Source organism: Dromiciops gliroides, chromosome 2, assembly GCF_019393635.1.
Source record: "Dromiciops gliroides isolate mDroGli1 chromosome 2, mDroGli1.pri, whole genome shotgun sequence".
In the NCBI taxonomy this organism is placed as follows: domain Eukaryota; kingdom Metazoa; phylum Chordata; class Mammalia; order Microbiotheria; family Microbiotheriidae; genus Dromiciops; species Dromiciops gliroides.
Window position 1 is genome coordinate 136868541 of NC_057862.1, and position 20282 is coordinate 136888822.

General features: G+C 35.0%; 1 protein-coding gene across 1 annotated transcript in view; it reads right to left on the bottom strand.

The window, feature by feature from the left end:
* The window catches only part of ADAMTS17 (ADAM metallopeptidase with thrombospondin type 1 motif 17), a 502569-nt gene that overhangs the window by 142671 nt on the left and 339616 nt on the right, over positions 1 to 20282 (bottom strand). The window contains 3 exon segments of the mRNA XM_043985378.1: positions 717 to 797; positions 9933 to 10007; positions 13911 to 14031. Of these exon segments, the coding sequence (XP_043841313.1) occupies positions 717 to 797; positions 9933 to 10007; positions 13911 to 14031 (277 nt within the window).

Consider the following 20282-nt stretch of genomic DNA (forward strand, 5'->3'; position numbering starts at 1 on the left):
GGAAGCTTCTAAGGGTAGAGACAGTCTTTCTGGCTTATATTTGTATTCTAGATGCTTAGCACAGGGTCAGGCTCAGATAAACGTTTTATTTAATCTATTTTTATAAAAATTACTTTTATCAGTGATGATGTGGAGGCATAATGTTATGGTGGATAAGGCATTGAATTCGTGGCCAGAAAGAACTAGGTCCCTATAATACATAAATCATTTACTAGCTATGTTACCCTAGAAAGGTCATTTAAATTCTTTAGGCCTCATTTTCTTCTGCAAAATGAAGGAACTGGACTCAAAAGCTCCTAAAGCCTCTTCTATATCTAAGTCTATGAGCCTATGATGATGGCTATCATTCATTTGGTTTTTGTCAGGGTTTCAAATAGATTTAGAAAGAGTTTTTTGATCAGTAGAAGAGATTTAGCATGATTCAGAGAGACTCTGGTGAATCAATGATATGGGACACAACTAATGGGACAAAAGTTGTTTTGAGGTTTGACTACCAATATGGGTTTCAAGCAAAGGAAATTTTGCCTACATTCATCATTACATCTTAAAGTTTTCTGTAAAAGTTTTTTTTTTCCATTTTAGAGGTGATTACTTGTTTAAAATGTGATCTGGAAGATTAGATATAACTCAGAGGAAACAGTATTGAGCGAATTAGTTCGACTGATCAAAATTAAACTTTCTCATTAAGTTAACTGAAAATCATACAATTTCTTTACCCAGAAAACTGTGGGCAGGTTTGTCTTCAACCACTCTTATCCGACGGGCTCCAGCGGGAATTACAGCTGCTTCAATATAGCCTATAACAAAAGAATACATAGATGAAAAAGTTTCAAACATTGTTACAGGCTTCTGGTAACTCAGTATCTCCTACCAAAAACCAACTCCACTACTTTTCTGCTGGTTTTCCAAGGCATGCTGAAATCTAAAATTAGGATAGCCAGACATGTCCATGGTAGTATCATGCTGCTAATAACTGATGATATATGATCTCATATGCTCCAATTTCCTATTAAGTATTTAATTTACTCTTCATTTCATTTTGTTCTTTCCCTGAATCTTCTAAAACATCTGGGAAGCTGCAACTTACAGTAACTCTGCTGGTTTAACATATTGTAGAATAGATAGACTATAGCTGTAGTAAAGGGAATTAAGAAATTGTTTTCAGCTAAAAGCAGGCTTGAAAGTCTAGTTATTTATTTAAACACTTATTATCATGAGTGAAATTTCTAAAAAAATTTTTTAAAGGCATAAAATATATATTTCTTTAAGTAAATAAGGTGGCAGACTCTACTCAATCTGTTCTGAAAGGGATTTGGGGTACATCATATCCTTTTTTTTTTTTGCGGGGCAACTGGGGTTAAGTGACTTGCCCAGGGTCACACAGCTAATTAGTGTTAAGTGTCTGAGGCCAAATTTGAACTCAGGTACTCCTGAATCCAGGCCCAGTGCTCTATCCACTGCGCCACCTAGCCGCCCCTCAATGTACTATTATGGCCAAAAAGTCCAACAAAATATTTGGAAATATTAAAGAGCTAACAGAAGTAATCAAAAGCAATAGTTCAAAAACATAAATTATGCAGTAACACCATTCTTTTTTTGTTTGTTTTTTGTTTTGTTTTGTTTTGTTTTGTTTTTTGTTTTTGTTTGTTTGTTTTTTGCGGGGCAATGGGGGTTAAGTGACTTGCCCAGGGTCACATAGCTAGTAAGTGTCAAGTGTCTGAGGCCGGATTTGAACTCAGGAACTCCTGAATCCAGGGCTGGTACTTTATCCACTGCACCACCTAGCCGCCCCCTATGCCATTCTTTTTTGAAAGTAAATGCTGAGAGAATTGGAAAACAGCTTGCCAGAATTTAGGAATAGATGGAGAAAATACAACATATATTACAATAATCTCAAAATGGACAATAAACCTGAATATAAAAGGTCAGACAATAAAGAAATTAGCAAAGAGTGAGATCATAGGTAAAGGGAGAATTCTTAAGCTAATAAGGAGTAGAGCAGATCATAAAACATAAAACCTGCTCTTTTGCCTACATATAATTTAAAAACTTTTGCAGAGATAAAATTAACGAAGACAGAATTAAAAGATATGTAGAACAGGGATATTATTTGTACCAAATACTATCTATAAAAAGATGATATACAAAACTGACACAAACATTTAACACCAAGAACCACTCTCCAAAGCTACGTGGTCAAAGAATGTGAAAAAAGTTTTCAATAGATTATTTGTAAGCTCTAAGTGACAATGAAAAAACATGCTACAAATCACAATAGTAAGTGAAAGGCAAATTAATATAACTTTGAGGTTTCACTTCAAACTGTGCAAATTAGGAAAGATCACAAGAAATGGGAAGAGTCACTGTTAGACCAAACACTTGTAGATTATACAGAAGCCTCTAGATGATGAACATTTTCTTTATTTTTTAAACAGCTGATAAACTGTATTGAACATGGCATGCATTAAACAGCATCGTAAGAACGAAATTTACTACATTTCAACCAATAGGAAAAGAGTTATACTCATGTAAACTGTCTGTGCACAGCTCTTCCAAGGTAAGATTATAATTTATAAAAAATAAGAAAATAAAATAGCAAGGAGAAAAAAAATCTATGTACAGTTAAGAAGACATTAATCCTGAATTATTTAACCAGCTACTGAACATCAAAAATGGTAACTGGACAATAGAAATAACCTTGATACCAACCATGGCAATTCCATCCATAAGATAAAGCAGTCTAAATTAAGGATAAAAATGAAAAGAAGACTACAAACATTAGAAAAATGGAAAAGATTTGCTAACAATATTATAACTCTTTCAAGGACAATGGAACCTCCACATTTGGACCCTAACAAGTCCCTGAGGTACTTAGAGAAATAATGGCACTATTGAGAACAAAGATGAGAAAAGTAGCCAGACTGGATCAAGCATATATAGAGATGAACCATTCTGGATAAAACCAATGAAAACATTGATGGACTGATTTATGAGGTAATTGAAAGAGGAAAATATACCAAAGGTGAGTAAGAAGCCTTGGAGTTTAACAAATAGAATAAAAAAAGTGACAGACAACAACAATTATCTATCTATATGTCTCCTCTCCCATCTTTATGGAGGCCATCTATATATGAATTAAGGGCATCCTTAATGTGGGTATTAGTAGGCAACAAGCAAAATTTTTCAAATGATTTTCAACAGTGGATCATATCTTTACACCTCGTCATTAACTGAAAGATTTAAGGAATAAAAGATTCTGTTTAGTTTATAATTTATTGTACAACAAAGCATTTGGCTTGGTAGAACTAATCACCAGCTTACAAGTTTTGTTTTGATTTTTTTTTTATGACAAGCTGTCTTCCATCTATGTATCAAGATCATTCAAAATTCCTTGAAAGACACATGACACATCAACAGAAATAATCCTATTTACTGACCTGATAATGGACATCAGGGAAATTATAAAGCAGGGAGTTGTATACTTGCCCAAAGTATTTGCATTGTGATAGAGGAGATCCAGCATAAATTCCAGGTTAAGGACTGATTCCCTATAGTTGGTGAGGCCCTTCAGATTCTCTTGTTCATGAATAACATTGTGCTGATTGCCCCCAAGATATTGCAGAGTTTCTTCAAAGAAATATGTTAATTACTCAAAAGAGTTGGCCTTTCCCCTGCTTGAATATTTACCTTTATTTCCTAATGACAAATATACATTTATACTTCTACTTCCTTTTGCCTTTTGCCATCCATTCAGGAAAGACCAAATTGATGAAGAATTTCTGATACTGATATTCCACCTGGACTATAAATGGTTAATGATTTGTTTAATAGTATGTCTATCTGGAACAAATAATACAGGTCTGCAAAAGGCTGGGTCTGGAGTTGGAGACAAAGAAGAAAACAGGTTGGATTGCTTTCTGAAAACTGTAAAGCACTTTTACTGACACCAATATTCCTATGAATGTAAAGCCCATTTTTTCAGTGCAACCATTTTACAGGTATTGCTAAATGGCAGTGAGGCCTGAAACACCACTGCCTTTCAAGGCTTACAGATGAGCATCACCTAGAGGACAATGGAAAAACATATGGTGGCTATGAGGTTGTAAGATATCTTCACTGAGAACCCCAAAGAAGTTAAGAAATAAAGGATGCCAATGAAGAATTTTATGAGAGAAAGAGAAGATTGGGTTAGTCGCATAAGAGTGAGGGATGAGAGGTAACAGAATGCCTCACTGGTGCCCTTGTGATGTCAGGAGAAAGTGAGGAAGGCCTCTAGCATGTTGGTGAATGTTGGGGAGGACATGGATGAAAGTTATCCAAGATAGTCAAGCATGGATGGTTTGTGACCATCATAGGAGGGAACTTCTGAATTGATGAGATCATGAATTCTCTTAAGTTTTGAGTGTATGAATATATTAGGGCATGGTGAAAAATGACAAATCTGAAGAATTCACAGAAACATGGGAAGATTTGTATGAAATAATGTAGAGAGAAGTAGAACCAAGATAATAATTAACACAATGACTAAAACAATGTAAATGAAAAGATCACTAAAAAAATTGACATCTGAGCCATGGAAAAAACCAATGAAGGTCCAAGAGAAGAGATAACAAAACATAACTCCTCTCATGGCAAAGAAGTTAGGGCATACCAAGACAAAAGATCCAATATTTTCAGACAAAGCTTCTATATCTATATAATTGTGTTTCTCTGTCATAAGGGAGGGTTTAATCTGGAGGGGGTAAGTGGAAAATGACTGTGAGACAAAAGGCATAAATGAACATAATAAAAATAAATAAAATAGGAAACATTTCTTTTTCCTTATTCCTTGGATGTTGACCTGCTTGAATATTTACCTTTATTTCAAATTAGGCATTCCTTTTGCCATTTTCTTCCATCTTTCAATTGCATTTCTTTTTTTATTGCTGATTCAAACCTTTATCACTTCAAATTTGCTTTGCCACTATTTGGGATATCACACAAGCAATTAAATGTCCCATATGGAGGTTTGCTTATTCCCCCTCTAGACTGATATTTGTTGATAATGACAGACAAAAAAAAACTTCTATGCATCCTAGAATTTTTTTAAAAAAGTTGTATATTTTGCATTTGTATTTCATGTACAAATATTAAAATTTGATGATTTTTATAATGATAACTTCATGTAAAGAATAACCTTTGACATGGTAGGGAGTTGGTTTTGTTCCTTTAAGAGATACCAAGCTACCAGATGACAATATATTTGAAGTCTCTACTTCCTCTGGCTGCAAGTCATGCAGCATTAGGCAGCCACTCCTCTGGTTTACTAATTAGACACTGAAAAATAGAAGCAAAATGAGGAATTTTGTGATCATTACAAAAGTGTCCAAAATAAAATTATGTAATTCAGAATGCACCAAAGGTCCATTGTCATACAGTATCAAGTGATATATTTTAATTAATTAATCACTAAAGCAGATGTGCTTAAAAGCAGCACAGATTTAGTGATGTAATGAATATCCTTATCCATTAAGAAAGGAGCAAGGAGTTCTTTTACAACTGCTGAGACCCTTCTAGGGGTGAAATTGCAAAGCAGGGAAAGATAACACTGAAAAGAAACACTTCCTGAGACATTAGATAGTTTTTAAATGGTAAAAAGCAGTCTTTGGGCTATTAATGGAGTATTAATTGTAGTGAGTGTTTAGTTTGGTCTCAGACCAGATTCAGTTTCTGATAGAAATTCTAAGCCTGATTGATGGCACCCAGGGTTGTGAGTGTAGCTTCTGAAAAAGGAAAAACAAGGGTTCTTCTTCACCACTGACTATTAACTGTTCCACTTAACTGCATTAAGTGGTTTTCTATTTCCATAGGTTTGAACTGTTTCCAAAGGGATAGAAGAGAGGGGTCAGAAACATATAAAAACTGCTTTACAGCAATGTTGCATACTTTACTTGTTAATCTTAATAGATGTATACTGCATATTCAAAATCACAAAGAGACACCAGGATGCTGGCCAACTATCCAACACCTTGCTTATACATTTGTAACATTATTTTGCATTATAGAAGTAGCATAGTATAATGGATAGAGTGCTGAGTTTCTATGCAGGAAGAGTGAGGAGTTCAAATCCTGCCTCTTGGTCTTACTATGTAGGTGACCCCATGCAAGCTAATAAGCCTCTATGTGTCTCAAGCAAGTACCAGGTTTAATTTCCTAAATGATAGACAGGTTGTGATCTACAATAGTAGAGGAAATTCCCACACCAGGAATTTCCCATATTGGTCACTTAAATATTTGCATATTTTGTGTTGTTGTTGTCATTGTTGTGTGTAATCACCCTGACTAGACTACAATCTTCTGGAGAGTAAGGATTATGTTTTAATTATCTTTGCATTTCCTTCAGTAGCCACTGCAGAGCTACTAAGTGCTTAACTGCTTAATAAATTCATCATTAAATGAAGAAGCATTTATTAAGCATCTATGAGGTTCCAGGCCCTGTATCTATGTTTGTTGAATGTTGCATCTTTGTAAATATTTCTACCTGATCTTTAATACTTGCATAATATTGACACCCAAAGAATTTCCAAAATTGAGCAGAATGTCTAGCAATGATGTTTGGTGCTTGTACTCTTACCAGTTCAAGGCATATTGTTTCTGATGAGTTTTAATATTGGCCACCTAGGATGACTCGGTGTCTATAATATCTCCTAAAACTAAGCTTTGTTGATCCTCTTTTGAGCAATAACTCCAGGCTCTATCCTGCTGTTACATTATTCAAATGGCTGTATAAAATCTGTTTGTTAACACTTAATTTGGAGTAGGGTTCTTTCAGTAAGTGAACTAGGCTAGCCATTACTTAATATCACATTACAGGGATTTTTTTCAAAGGACCAGAATTTTAGGGCCCCAACAACATATGATTCTTCACAAATCTTCCTTACTTTAGAACCTCATTTCATGGTGTTCTGAAGTTACAATTTAAGCAAATGCTGGACATATGAAATGAGAAACTAGAACTCTGAGGCCTTTCCATAGTCAAGTAGATGAACACTTTTTTTTGGTGCCTTGCTGCATCTTGTTGCATTTATACTACAAACCAGACCTGGAAACAAAATCTTCTGGCTGGACTGAATTATCTTCTGACAGTAAAGGCAAACTAATAACAGGGAATGGTCTCTTCTGTGACTATAGCACAGCTGTCTTCAGTATTGTTAGGGTACAGAATTTCAGTATTATTAGGGTACAGAATTTCAAATGCAGGGTGGAGTCTAGATTTCACTATACTAACTTCCTATATTCCACAGTTAATGAGGGACATGCCTAAGTAATTGCCATTCACAGATAATTTCCAAACTTCAATTTCAGCAGTAAAAATAAGGTTAATGTTTTTTTTAAACTTCTTCTTACCTACTATTTTATGAGGGTTGTTCACAGATATTAAAACTAATGTATTTGAATTTTGCTTTCTTTCCCTTTTCCTTCTTACCCTCCAAGGGTGTGGCTGATGAATAGTGAAATGGCCCAATCTCTGGTAACATGAGGAAATGGAAGAAGAAAGGAACATGTAGAGCTCTCAACTTGGATAATTAGTCTCTGAATTATAGAGGGTTGAATATAGCAAGGAAGGTTTTTGTAGTAAAGTCCAATGAATCTATTAATCTGTTTTTCTAAATGGACTTTTTTTCTTCTGACCAGAGAAAAAAAGACCATAGAAAGGTGCCAGAATCATTTGGAGAGCTCTTGTTCACAATCAGATCATGGGCAGGTGCAATGAAATCACTTTCAACTTCCTTTCCAATGGCTCCCACATGGCCCAGAGTGCTACCCTCACAGAATGATCACTCTCAGCCTATGTTGGAATTTAAAAAATTCTTTAGAGGTATAAAGTGCCCATCACCAATTCCCCAAGTCTCCCACGATCCCTCTAAGTAGATGTCCCATGAAATATCACATTAGAAACCACAGCATCACAGACCATTAAATTTAAAAGTGAGGATTCTGATTTGACACATACCAAATGGCTCATTAAATTATCAGCCTCATTCATTTGTAAGAAAAACTATTTTCAAATACGGAAAATCTTCTATTGTGGTCTCTTCCTTTAAGCATGGGAAATCAGGTTGGAGGAAAATGATTAATTTCATTGAGAAGCCATGGATAAACTTCAAAGCCATTTGCTATTGTTCATAGCACTTTTATTTTAAATCTTAGTTGTTCCCCAATAAGATTCCCCCAAAAGATCCCCAAAGTTATATTTTCTTTCTAATCTTTCAAAATTCTTTTGGGCATGACCATAGTATTAAAAATCACTCAGGAAAATACTTGATATTTATTTCCAATAATTTTTCATGGAATGATTTTTTTAACCAAAATAAAGACATGCATAATTCAATTACATTTTGTTGGGGGGAAGTTCAAACTATTTGTGGTTTTCATTTGGGGTAGCCTCATCTGTAAAGAAATTATCCAGTGATTTTGAAGTTACTATTTGGAAGAAATAAAAAGTCAAGCAAATTTTTCACTCTCAGTGTAAGAAGCAGGAAATATTAACAATTTGTATTTTTATCAGTACAAAATTCTCATTTTGCAATGAGGATCTTTCTTTTGGAAGAAAAGTCCTTAAAGAATCTTCTAGAGAACATTTATAATGTAGAAGTGAATTTCATGTGAAGATTATGACTTTCCTTCATACTTTTTGAAGTATAAATAGGTACTATGAAGGTAACTTTATTTTCATCAATATCACTTCTATTTCCCCATAGTCATCAGCTCAATATTATAATTATTTCTTGTAAACAATGTTTTATGAATGATGTTTTTGCTCTCAAAATGCTTAAGTAGAAGGTAGTGCAGTTTGAAAGAGTACAATTTCCTTTTATGGCAAGTATTTATGGAAAATAATTATTACAAAATTTAATTTTATAGGTCATATGCTGATGAAATCGTTGTAAATGTTATGGTGCTTTGCCTGTCACAGTGAAGGTTAATGCAATGTTTTACATAGGTTATTTATGTCCTAGGTTTAACTAGTAAACTGATCATTGTTTTTTCCTAATTTATTTTATCTCTCAATAATGACAACAGCATATGTAAATATAAATACTCAATCTCAAAGTCAAAAGTTATTATTTTTAAAGGAGAGTATAATATCCTTTGTGTAAACCTAAATTATGAATCTAAACCTAAATTTATGAATTCTTGCCTAAAAGATACTATTTTAAGGATATTCCGATTAGTACTCTCAAATTGGTAAGCTACACAAAGTAATTGGGCTGGACATTTTTTATTGGCATGAAGGTAATTTGGTATTAGATCTATTAATAGCTTGGTATCATTGGGGGAAGAACCTAGTGGATGAACATTCTTGTCATATGGGATAACTTTAAAAAGCGTAGATTTTGAATTTTGACTTGTTAAAATTTTGACTTCTAATAAATTATTATTGAATAAATGAATAAAATAGTTCAAGTTAAATCTCGACATACATAAATATATTGGTCTGCTCTTGATTCAGGCCCATTTCTCAAGTTTGCTCAGATAAATTTTGTTAGTTTTAATGTCTCTTATATTTTTCTTTTTCATTTTTTCAAGTTCCAATTTTTACATCTAATGAAAATGGTGGAAAACATGTTGATGATCAGTAATAGAACATTTTGAAAGAGACCTGGACCTTAAATCAATTCCAAATAGTTTAAATATTTATGTACTTAAGTACACATTATAAAAAGAAATGTCAATTGGCTATATCATCGTATGAGTAAAAGTGTTTTATTTATATAGAGGTGGTTCCTGCTAAAAAATTATAGTCAATAGTAAATGGCCCTCATGCTTATCAATGGCTTCATATGTGACTCAGTCATTCCACCAAATCCACTCAGAAGGCAAGCATAGATAGAAAACAAACACCGAGGATGTCTCCACTAGGAACTATGCACAGCATTCAAACATCTTACATGAAAAACACTTGGGAACAGCCTTTGCCTTTGTCATCACACACGTGGACACCTTCTTACAAATATTATTGGTGACTAAGAAACAGAAATGGGTCGTGTTACATGTTACGAGGAATTTACTTTATGGCTTTAAATTACAGCATTATGAGGATAGCTATGATTTCTAGCAATGAACAACTATTAATCTCTTATTATTTCATAGCTGCTGAAAAGGTAATCACATATTTCTATTCATAGAAACTAAAATAGCCATATCATTGCTAACAGAAGTCAAATTTTTAATAGAGAAAAAAAATTTACAAAGGTAGTCTTAATTTATAAAAAATTTTATAAATATCTGAAAGTTTTTCAATGCAGACATCTCTAAAACAAGTATAATAATAGCACCTACCTCATAGTGTTGTTGTGAAGATTAAATGAAATAATATTTATAAAGCACTTTTCAAACCTTAAGCTGCTATTTAAATATAAGCTATTATTATATTTTATTAGTACTGACTGACCCTTTCCTTGAAGTACATGGGCACTGAATATTCAAAGCCAGAAAAATTCAGTTCTCTGCATTGAGGTAATTGGTGTGGAAGCATCAACTATAATGTGATGACCAGTTTATTAAATTCAAATGTCAGGAGCTGCAATTTAGCTCAAAGCTTTAGTATTCTTATGGATATATACTAGAAGAAAAAAAGGGTTAGGTTGCATAAATCAATGCCTTTTATATGTCATAATTGCTAAGGAATATTTTTTATTCAGATGATAGAGAAATAATACATACAGTGGCAAGTAATACAATTATAATGAAAATAAACTTCAGATACCATCTCATCTATCATTATACTATAATGGGGAAATCTCTATTACACTCAACTTATCAAAATGAATTACAAATATTTTAGGAGGTAGAATTCCATTTCCTGAGTTTTCAGTATCTAAAATTTAGTATGAGATGAATGAAAACAACCCAGACAAGTATTATGTCATTATAAAATACTGCCATGAGCTGTTTCATTAACCTTTTATTTATGTGGTATGATATTTTTCTTTGGTATCAACCCTTACAAGAGTAGAACACCTCCTTTTGCCAGCTTTCTCACTTTTCTATGTGACATAGTTAAGTAAATAAGCAAATGATATTTCTACTTAAAATAATTTGTATTGACTTCAGAAGCCACTATTATATTTACAAGACTGACATTTATCATCCTCAGGAAGTATTCAATATAGGATTTTCCAAGAAGTTTTACAACCACTCAATTCACAAACATTTCTTAAGCCTTTACTATATGCCAGACACTGTACTAAGCATTGAGGATACAAAGAAGAATGCAATCCCTGTCCTCAAGATGCTCAAATTGTAGTAAAATTGAAAGATAATCCCAGAGGGAAAGCAGTACCACTGACCTTCTAAAAAAAGTATAACTGCCAATTCTGGATTTCATAATGATGAATGATTTTATACAAGAGCATTATGTATACACAAATATACATATATTTTAAATAATATATTTCTTTAAAATCAGATCTATGTAGAAATGCAATAAGCTGCTAATTTTGTAGTGAATTCTCTCTTTGGTTTTTTTTTTTGTGTTGTGAGTGTGTGTGTGTCTTTTTGCAGGACAATGAGGGTTAAGTGACTTACCCAGGGTCTCATAGCTAGCAAGTGTCAAGTGTCTGAGGTTGGATTTGAACTCAGTTCCTCCTGGATCCAGGGCCGGTGCTTTATCCACTGTGCTACCTAGCTGCCCCTAGTGAATTCTCTCTTACTGGAGGTCATCAAGTGGAGGCTTGTTGTGCTTAAGTGGATGATGACTTGTTGGGGATTTCCATTTCAGGTAGAAATGGGACTAGATGACCTCTAGGGTCTCTTGAAATCCTAGAATATACTATGTATCTATGTATTTTAAGCACCAATAGGTTCATGTGTCTTATTTATTTATTTTTTTGCGGGGCAATGGGGGTTAAGTGACTCACCCAGGGTCACACAGCTAGTAAGTGGTAAGTGTCTGAGGCCGGATTTGAACTCAGTACTCCTGAATCCAGGGCCGGTGCTTTATCCACTGCACCACCTAGCTGCTCCTCCTGTGTCTTATTTTAAACATATCTATTAGCATAAGGGTATGTTTATTATAATTCCTAGGTATAAAGCTTTAAACACCTTTTTGTTTGTGACATTTGGCAACTCTTCAGAATAATAGGCAGAACATATGCATCCTAGCAGAGTAAACATATGCTTATCTTTTTCATACATTTGCTAAGCCACTTCTTGAATCAACAGCTGGAAGTCACATTGAGCACAAGAGCCAAGGGGTGGTGACAACCTCACAGACAAAACCATGCACCACTTCTGCCTGGTTGCCAGCTGGAGATTCAAATGATGCAACCACAGAATTTAATCCTGGGAGCTAGCTATGGAGATTATAGATTCCCTGTATACCTCACATATGGTGATAGGTATTAGTTGGCATCTCAGAATAGTATGTAATGAAGGAGGAAGAAGTTATGTGTATATCAAGGCAAGGATTTGAAATAGTATCCATTAAATGGCTAATGCCAATGTATTCTTGTTAATGGGTCTTAGGTGAGAGAAATTATGTTTTCTTGTTATGTTTTATTAAACATGGCAAAATTAAAATGGAAGAGCTTATTTGTCAAATTATGCTTTGTTATGTATTTGGTATTGCATTATGTATTTTAAAGTAGATTGTCATCAATGCTTCATTCCAACGAACTTAGCTAGTGATTCATTCTCCTATATTCAGCTTAGAACAGTCCTTAATGTAGAGTGTATATAGTTCTTCTTGCTTGCTTCCTCCCAGTGAATAAATTATTCTTGGTTATTGGGTGGGTGGGGGGAACTGATAGTACATTGGCAGTAAAACCCTCACACACCATGAAGTACAGGAGGAAAAAACTAAGGCCATTTTCCATAGGCTTTAGAAAGTGCATAATGACCATAATCCCAGTTTTCAAAATTGATAATTTCTGTATCTTCCCCCAAACCCCACTTTTTCCTTCTCAGCATATGGCAACAGAGCTGGGGGGAAGATTCTAATGGTTCAAAGCAGGTTCTTAACCTGGGATCTGTGACCATTTTTATTCATCTTGATAACTATATTTCAAAAATAATTGGTTTCTTTTGTAATCCCAAGAATTTTTATTTTATGCATTTAAAACATTATTACAAGGAGGAGTCCATAGCCTTCACCAGATTGCAAAGGGGGGGGGGCATGAAAAAATAGTTTTGAACCCCTGGTTTAAAAGACTTTTCATGCTTTTTCATAATTTCTCTATGTTGATCCTTTTCTAAAATCTCTTCCAGAATCAGAAAAACAACACATTCATTTGAACATAAATGAATATGATTGTCAAAGTAGAAAAAAAGTGAAAGAAATATAAATCATATTTTTAAATGTTCTAAAGTACTATGTTGGAGTAATTCATACTCTTTGAGAAATTGGGAGATAGGACAATTTATTTTGTAATTATAGTTGACAAAAATATGAGAATACTTGGAAACTTGCAGTATAACATGAATATTCTACAGATTCAGGTATCAAACTTTTACTTAAATCAAACTTATAAATTGTAAACTATTCTCACCTCTAAGTAAAAGTTATCATGGAAAAATATTTTTCTCTTTTTTATCCTTGACATTCAACTGGAAGGGAATAGTTTTGAGTTCATTAAGGCCAGGGCCATGGCAATGATTCATGCACCACTAATTGGGTGGAGGTGAATGAATTCCTTTTATAGGCAAAAATTCTAAAGGCTTAACTTATTTTCTCAGCCTTTGATGAATCTTAAGGTAGATGCATGGGCTTAGATATTATGATGAATTACTTGGCTACAACAAAGGGAAAAAAATAAGTAAGTTAGGTTTTAGGAAAAGAGGACAGACAATTAGGCAAAACCTGTTATTCAAATGGTACCTAAAAATTATAACAGGGCAATGGAAGGATTTTCAGAATCCCTACTCACCCATTCCCTTGGTATGGTTGAAATCTCCCTTTACAACCTTGCAGGTTTTTCCATCTCCATTACATATTCCACAGCGATCTTCTTTGGCAGCTGATCCAATGATTCCATCACAGCCAATTTTCTAAACAACCAAAATTCCCTGTTATTTATTTTGTTTATGAGACTCATATAGATTTTTTTTTAAAAAGTAGAATCTTAGGCCTTGGATGAACTTGAATTCAGAAGAATTTCCCATTACTGGAATATTCGAGAACATTTAACATGTAATTAAACTTTGAATATGTTCTTGTTCCTCAGAGCATCATATATAAATTAGTCTTATCTGGTTGGATCTGTTGCTATTCCCAGAACACACTATAAAAATAATGGTGATATTCAAAAGCATTTGTCTTCTGAGTTCAAAGTTAATTCTTTATATTATCTCATTTATCCTCATGATAGTCCTTGTGGGATACAGGAAGAATCCTTTCTCCATTTTTTCTTTTGGATGGGGAGATTAAGACACAGAATAGTTTGTTTCCTTTCCTAGGGTCACAGTAAAACAAACAAAATAAAAAAATACAAGAAATAAAAAATTAAGAATGCAACATGATCCAGGGATATGACCCCAGAGACCTAATTCTTCCTTTGATGTTTGGAGGGTCACAAATAGTAATCTTTTCCCCAAAAAAACTCTGCCAGTAGTCGATAATGACTTCCTCTGCCCTTACTTCCTAGAGCAGGATCTGTCTTTTCATAGAATGACTTCCATATCACCTCTCGCTAAATCAGAAGTGTCTCCCTACCTCTGTCAGACAGCCTAGAGGGTAGTTTTGTTTGTGTTGAAAAACTGCACTCCCTATATATACAGCCCTTCATTTACTGAAATCAACTCAAGAAACATTTACTAGGCAAGCATGTACTGTGCTCTGGTCACTTTAAGTATTGGAAATACAAAGAAAGGCAAAAGATAGTCCCTGTTCTTTAGAGCTCACAGTCTAATGGGGGAGATAACATGGAAACAACTGTACAAAGAAAATAAATTTGAGATAATCTTGGGAGGGGGAGAGGAAATACACTAGTAATAAGTAGGATTGGGAAAGGCCTCTTTCAGAAAGTTCAATTTTAGCTGAAACTTGAAGGATGCCATGGAATACTAGAGTTGAAGATGAGGAAGTAGAGAATTCCAGGCATGGAGGACAGTCACTGTAAATACCCCCAGTCAGTAAATACCCTACCTTCAGTAGATAGTGTCTTATGTGAGTAATAACAAGGACTTCAGAAGATATGGAAGTGAGTAAGGAATAAGTAAGTAAAGAATAAGTAAGGAATAAGAAAAGGTAGGAGGATGGCTAGGTTATGAAAGGCTTTTTAAAAAAAAAATTTTTTTTTTAACAGGGCAATGAGGGTTAAGTGACTTGCCCAGGGTCACACAGCTAGTAAGTGTCAAGTGTCTGAGACCGGATTTGAATTAAGGTACTCCTGAATCCAGGGCCGGTGCTTTATCCACTGTGCCACCTAGCTGCCCTATGAAAGGCTTTTAAAGCCAAACAGATTTAATATGCTATCCTAGAAGTAATAGGGAGCCACTGCAGTTTATTGAATGCATGTATGTATATGTAGAGTGCAACATGGCCTGAATTGAACTTTAGGAAGATCAATATGACATCTGGTAGAGAATATACTGGAGGGGGGAGAGCCTTGAAGTAGGGGACCAACCAGCTGACTATGCAAATAGTTCAGGAATAAGGTAATGAAGGCCTGCACCAGGATGTTGGAGACATCAGAGGAGAGAAGCGGGTATCTCAGAGACTTTTAATTATTTTGTTTTAAATACTGAAAAATGAGCCATCAAATACTTTTTATTTAGAAATCATTAGCTACTTCTCCAAAACAAGACAATAGCAAATGGCAGAAACATACTTGAAGAGATAAGCAGATAGACTGACTGTAACATATGCTAAGGGATGGGTGACTTGGTGGATAAGGACCAGTGTCAGAGTCGGGGTCTGTGTTAAAGTCCCACTTCTGATATATACTGGATGTGTGACAGCATAAGTCATTTAACTCATTGCCTGAGACAACTCTAAGATTATTAGGTTTCTGAACAGTTTACTGATTTACATTAGCTGAGGACATTTTCTCATAAAATGATCCCTATACCAATGAAATCACAGGTCTAGACAAATACTAAAAGACTCATAAGAAAGGTTATTTATAAAAAGTATTATCATTGAATCAACAAGCATTTATTAAGTGTTTACTGTGTGCTGGACACTGTCCTTAGGTGCTGAAGACACAAATACTATCTGCATCTTGAAGGAAGAAGAGGAATCTCTGAAATAAAGTGGAAGAGGGAACACATTGCTAGGTGGTGCAGTGAATAGAGCACTTGGCCAAGGTCAGCAAGATCTGAGTTCAAATCCAGCCTCAGATACTTACTAGTGGTGTGACCCTAGGCAAGTCACTTACCCTCAGTTTCCTCATCTGTAAAATGGGGATATTAATAGCACCCACCTCCCAGGCTTGGTAATAAAATGAAATAATTGTAAAGCCCTTAGCACAATGCCTGGCATATAGTCAGGTACATATGCATATTAATTATCATCACCATCACCACCATTGTTATATGGATAGAGGATGTCCAGTAAAAGGCACAGAGATAGAAAATGGAGGGTTGTGTATGAGGAACAGAGAGAAGGCTAGTTTGGCTAGATCATTGAATACAAAAAGGAGGCTGGAAAAGTCTGATTGTGAAGGACTTTAAAAAACTAGTTTAGGGGCAGCTAGGTGCCACAGTGGATAAAGCACTAGCCATGGATTTGGGAGGACCTGAGTTCAAATACGGCCTCAGACACTTGACACTTATTAGCTGTGTGACCCTGGGCAAATCACTTAATGAAAAAAAATAAACAAAACAAAACAAAAAAACTAGTTTATATTTTGACCTACAGGCAATAGGGAGTCACTAGCATATACTGAGTAGAAAAGTAACATGATTAAACAATGTTTAAGGAACGTGACTTTGGCAGCTGTGTGGCGTATGGACTGGAATGGGGACTTAAAGTAGAGAGACTAATTAGGAGGCCATAACAGAGTTTAACTGAGAGATGATGAAAGCCTTAACTAAGGTGGTGGCAAATAGAAAGAAAGGGTTGAACATGTGAGAGTTGTGAAGATAGACATGGCAATATTTAGTAGCTAATTGGATCAGTGATAAGAAGGAGAATAAGGAATCAGGAATAACAATGAAATTATGTATTTGGGAAGTAGGAAGAATGGTTACACTTTTCAGCTGAAGCAGGAAAATTCTGAAGTAGAATACATTTTGGGGAAAATAAAATGAGTCTTCTTTTCAACATGCTGAGTTTGAGATATCCGAGACATCCAGTTTTAGATGTCCAAGAGGCAATTGTTGATATGAAACTGAAGCTCAGGAGAGTCTAAGGGGAGACATATGAATCTGCATAGAGATGATCATTAAAGCCACGAGTGCTAGTGAGGTCACTAAGATAGGGTAGAGTGAGCTCAGGATAAACCCTTAAGGAATACCCACCTTTAAGGGGTATGATGGTTAATGAACGAACAAGTAAAAGAGTCTGAGGTATTGTCAGACATTCCTAAGCAATTACTATGATAGTTCTACAAATCCAGGTTATGGTTTAGTAATGTAAAGCTATATCGATTTCAAATTAAAAGCCTTTTAAAAAATATAAGAATCCTTGGGGGTAGGGAAGGGCTCCCCTCCTAAAGAGTCCCAAAGATAAAGGAATTTTGTAAGTGAGCTTCAATTGTGGAAACTCAGAAAAGGCTGCTTGCAAAAAAAGAAGCTCAAAGTTGGTTCTGAAGAGGAATTTGTTGTTGTCCACTGCCAATAAAGAAAATAAAGAATAGTATATTTAAGACTCAATTGGTAGGATTTAGGTGAAACATTAGAAAACAAATTATAGCTGGCAACAGATATAGAATACTTCTCCAAGGAAGACTACGAAATATTGTGATTGGAGTTATTCCAATGTATATCAAACATTCATGAATTTGGGAAGTATGGGAGTAATGAAATGAATCCTATAAGAATCAGGGGCTATTTTTTCTGGACTATTGACCAGCTACTGTAAGTTCTACTTCAATAAGGTTATAAGTATGTTATTCCTTCATACCATCATTCTACATTCCAAAAAAACTCCATCTCTTCTCTCTTCTCTCTCATTAGGTTCATAAAGAACCATGCTTTATCGATTACATTTGTTTGCATGGGTGCACTGCCTTTCTACAGTGTGGTGAAGCACTTTTCACTGATGGATGTTGGGTACATATGGTGAAACATCAGGGAGAAATCCTAGACAATTGAAAGTTTACAATCTTTTAATTAGACACTGAAGTTATGGTGCGAGTTTTCTAACTTATTGAGGTCTCTTTGGTGAATATGTTGGGTTCTTTGGAGTGTTGAGATGTTTTAGATGTGCCAGATAACTTGGGAACTTGACATCATAATAATGTAATGAAGAATACTAGTCTGTGAATTAGAAAGAAAAAAACCAACAGGTTCAAGACCTAGTTTTGTGAATTAATGACAGTGTGAACCTAAGCAAGTGACAACCTGTTTCAGACACTTTCATCTATAAAAGAGAATAAAACTTATTCTTATCCTCCCCATATAATTCTGAAAAAAGTACTTTATGAACTGTAAAGTTTGGTAAAAATGTAAATTATTATATATGGATATTATTTTTCACAATATGTTAAAAGCATAGGAGATCATAGGGTAAAAATGTTTGCACAAAAATATTCCAAAACTAGGATAACATCTAAGGGACATGGGTAGAATTAATATATGGCTAATCAGTGATGGAAATATTAAAGGAGAAATATAAAAATAAGCCTGGATGGATTTGGGGTAGGAAACCTTAAAAAAATTATAAGTTGCTCCAGCAGATATAAGTATTTCTTTGGTCTAAGAGTCCCAAAGATGAAGACACTTTGTTGGTAGGAAAAAAGATAAGCATATGAATGAGAGTCAGACTAAATATACACGCATATGAATGTATGAATCGCTTTGCATTTATATGTGCGTATACATGTGTGCTGTGTGTATACACATAGATATGTAACACAGGCTGAAGCTCATATAGTGCACTTTCCTCTATCCCATATTGTCTCCAGATTTGGGGTTTGCTAAAAATTAGACTTCTGTAATGTTTCATTTCCTACCAGTTCCAAATAATAATGCAAACATGATTAGCACAGCAAGTTTCCCTTGTATCTAGCAGCAGAAAAGGTGAGCCATAATGGATATATGCTGATGGGACACAGTTGGCTACTGCAGGAAATTGGGCTTTCCTGTATTAACTCCTTCCTCTTAGAGGAAAGAAGTGAAGCATTGACTCAGGAGGGGTAGGGCAGTAAAGGGAAGTTGCCTTCTTCCAGACTCTGAACCATGGGTAGAGAAAATTGTCTTTAAGGATAGTGGGGAGCGGGGAGCTAGGTGGCACAGTGGATAAAGCACTGGTCCTGAATTCAGGAGGACCTGAGTTCAAATCCAGCCTCAGACACTTGACACTTGCTAGCTGTGTGACCCTGGACAAGTCACTTACCCCTCATTGCCCTGCCCCCCCCCCAAAAAAAAAAAGGATAGTAGGGGACATCTCATTCAGCATGGATCCTTATGCTCAGTGTTCACTGCATCACAGTCATTCTCAATCCACCTCATCTTATTTTATTCCCATAGTTGCTTGCCCTTGTGGTAGCAACACCTGTTTCCTTCCTAGTTTTTGAAGAAAACAACAGAGAAGCACAAATCTTCTATTAAGTATTTGGCTCAGCAAAATCTACATGACCTTAAGATGGAGGTGACCAACCTTCCACCCTACCTATTACTGTGTATCCTGTGATTGATTTGCTTTGTAACACACACACACACACACACACACAGCACTGTCTATTGAAAAACAAAATCCTTTGCAAGAGTGTATATACTGTCTGCACATATCTATCTGTAGTCTACTAATTCCCGTCCTTAGGCTACAACAAACCAAAGAAAAACAACAACAAAAACCCTTTCCTTTCTAGAAGTACAAATCCAGCATTGATTTAGACTTCATATGAGCCAGTAAACTTTATTGCCAAAGTTTAAGTAGTCTCAGCCTTTTGATTTTTTTTCTGAGACAAAGCCAAAAGCAGCTCAGCTACTTGGCAATTCAAGGACAATTTTCAGGTATGCATGACGTGCTCATTCGTTTTACAATTCTGCTGCAAAAAGATAGCTTCTTTTTAAACCTTGTAAATTATTTACGGGAAAATACAACAAGGAACATGCTTTTCAACATTTTATTTCTCCCAAAAGGGCTGATATAATTTGAATATTTGTACAACATGGGTTTTGAGAGCTGATCT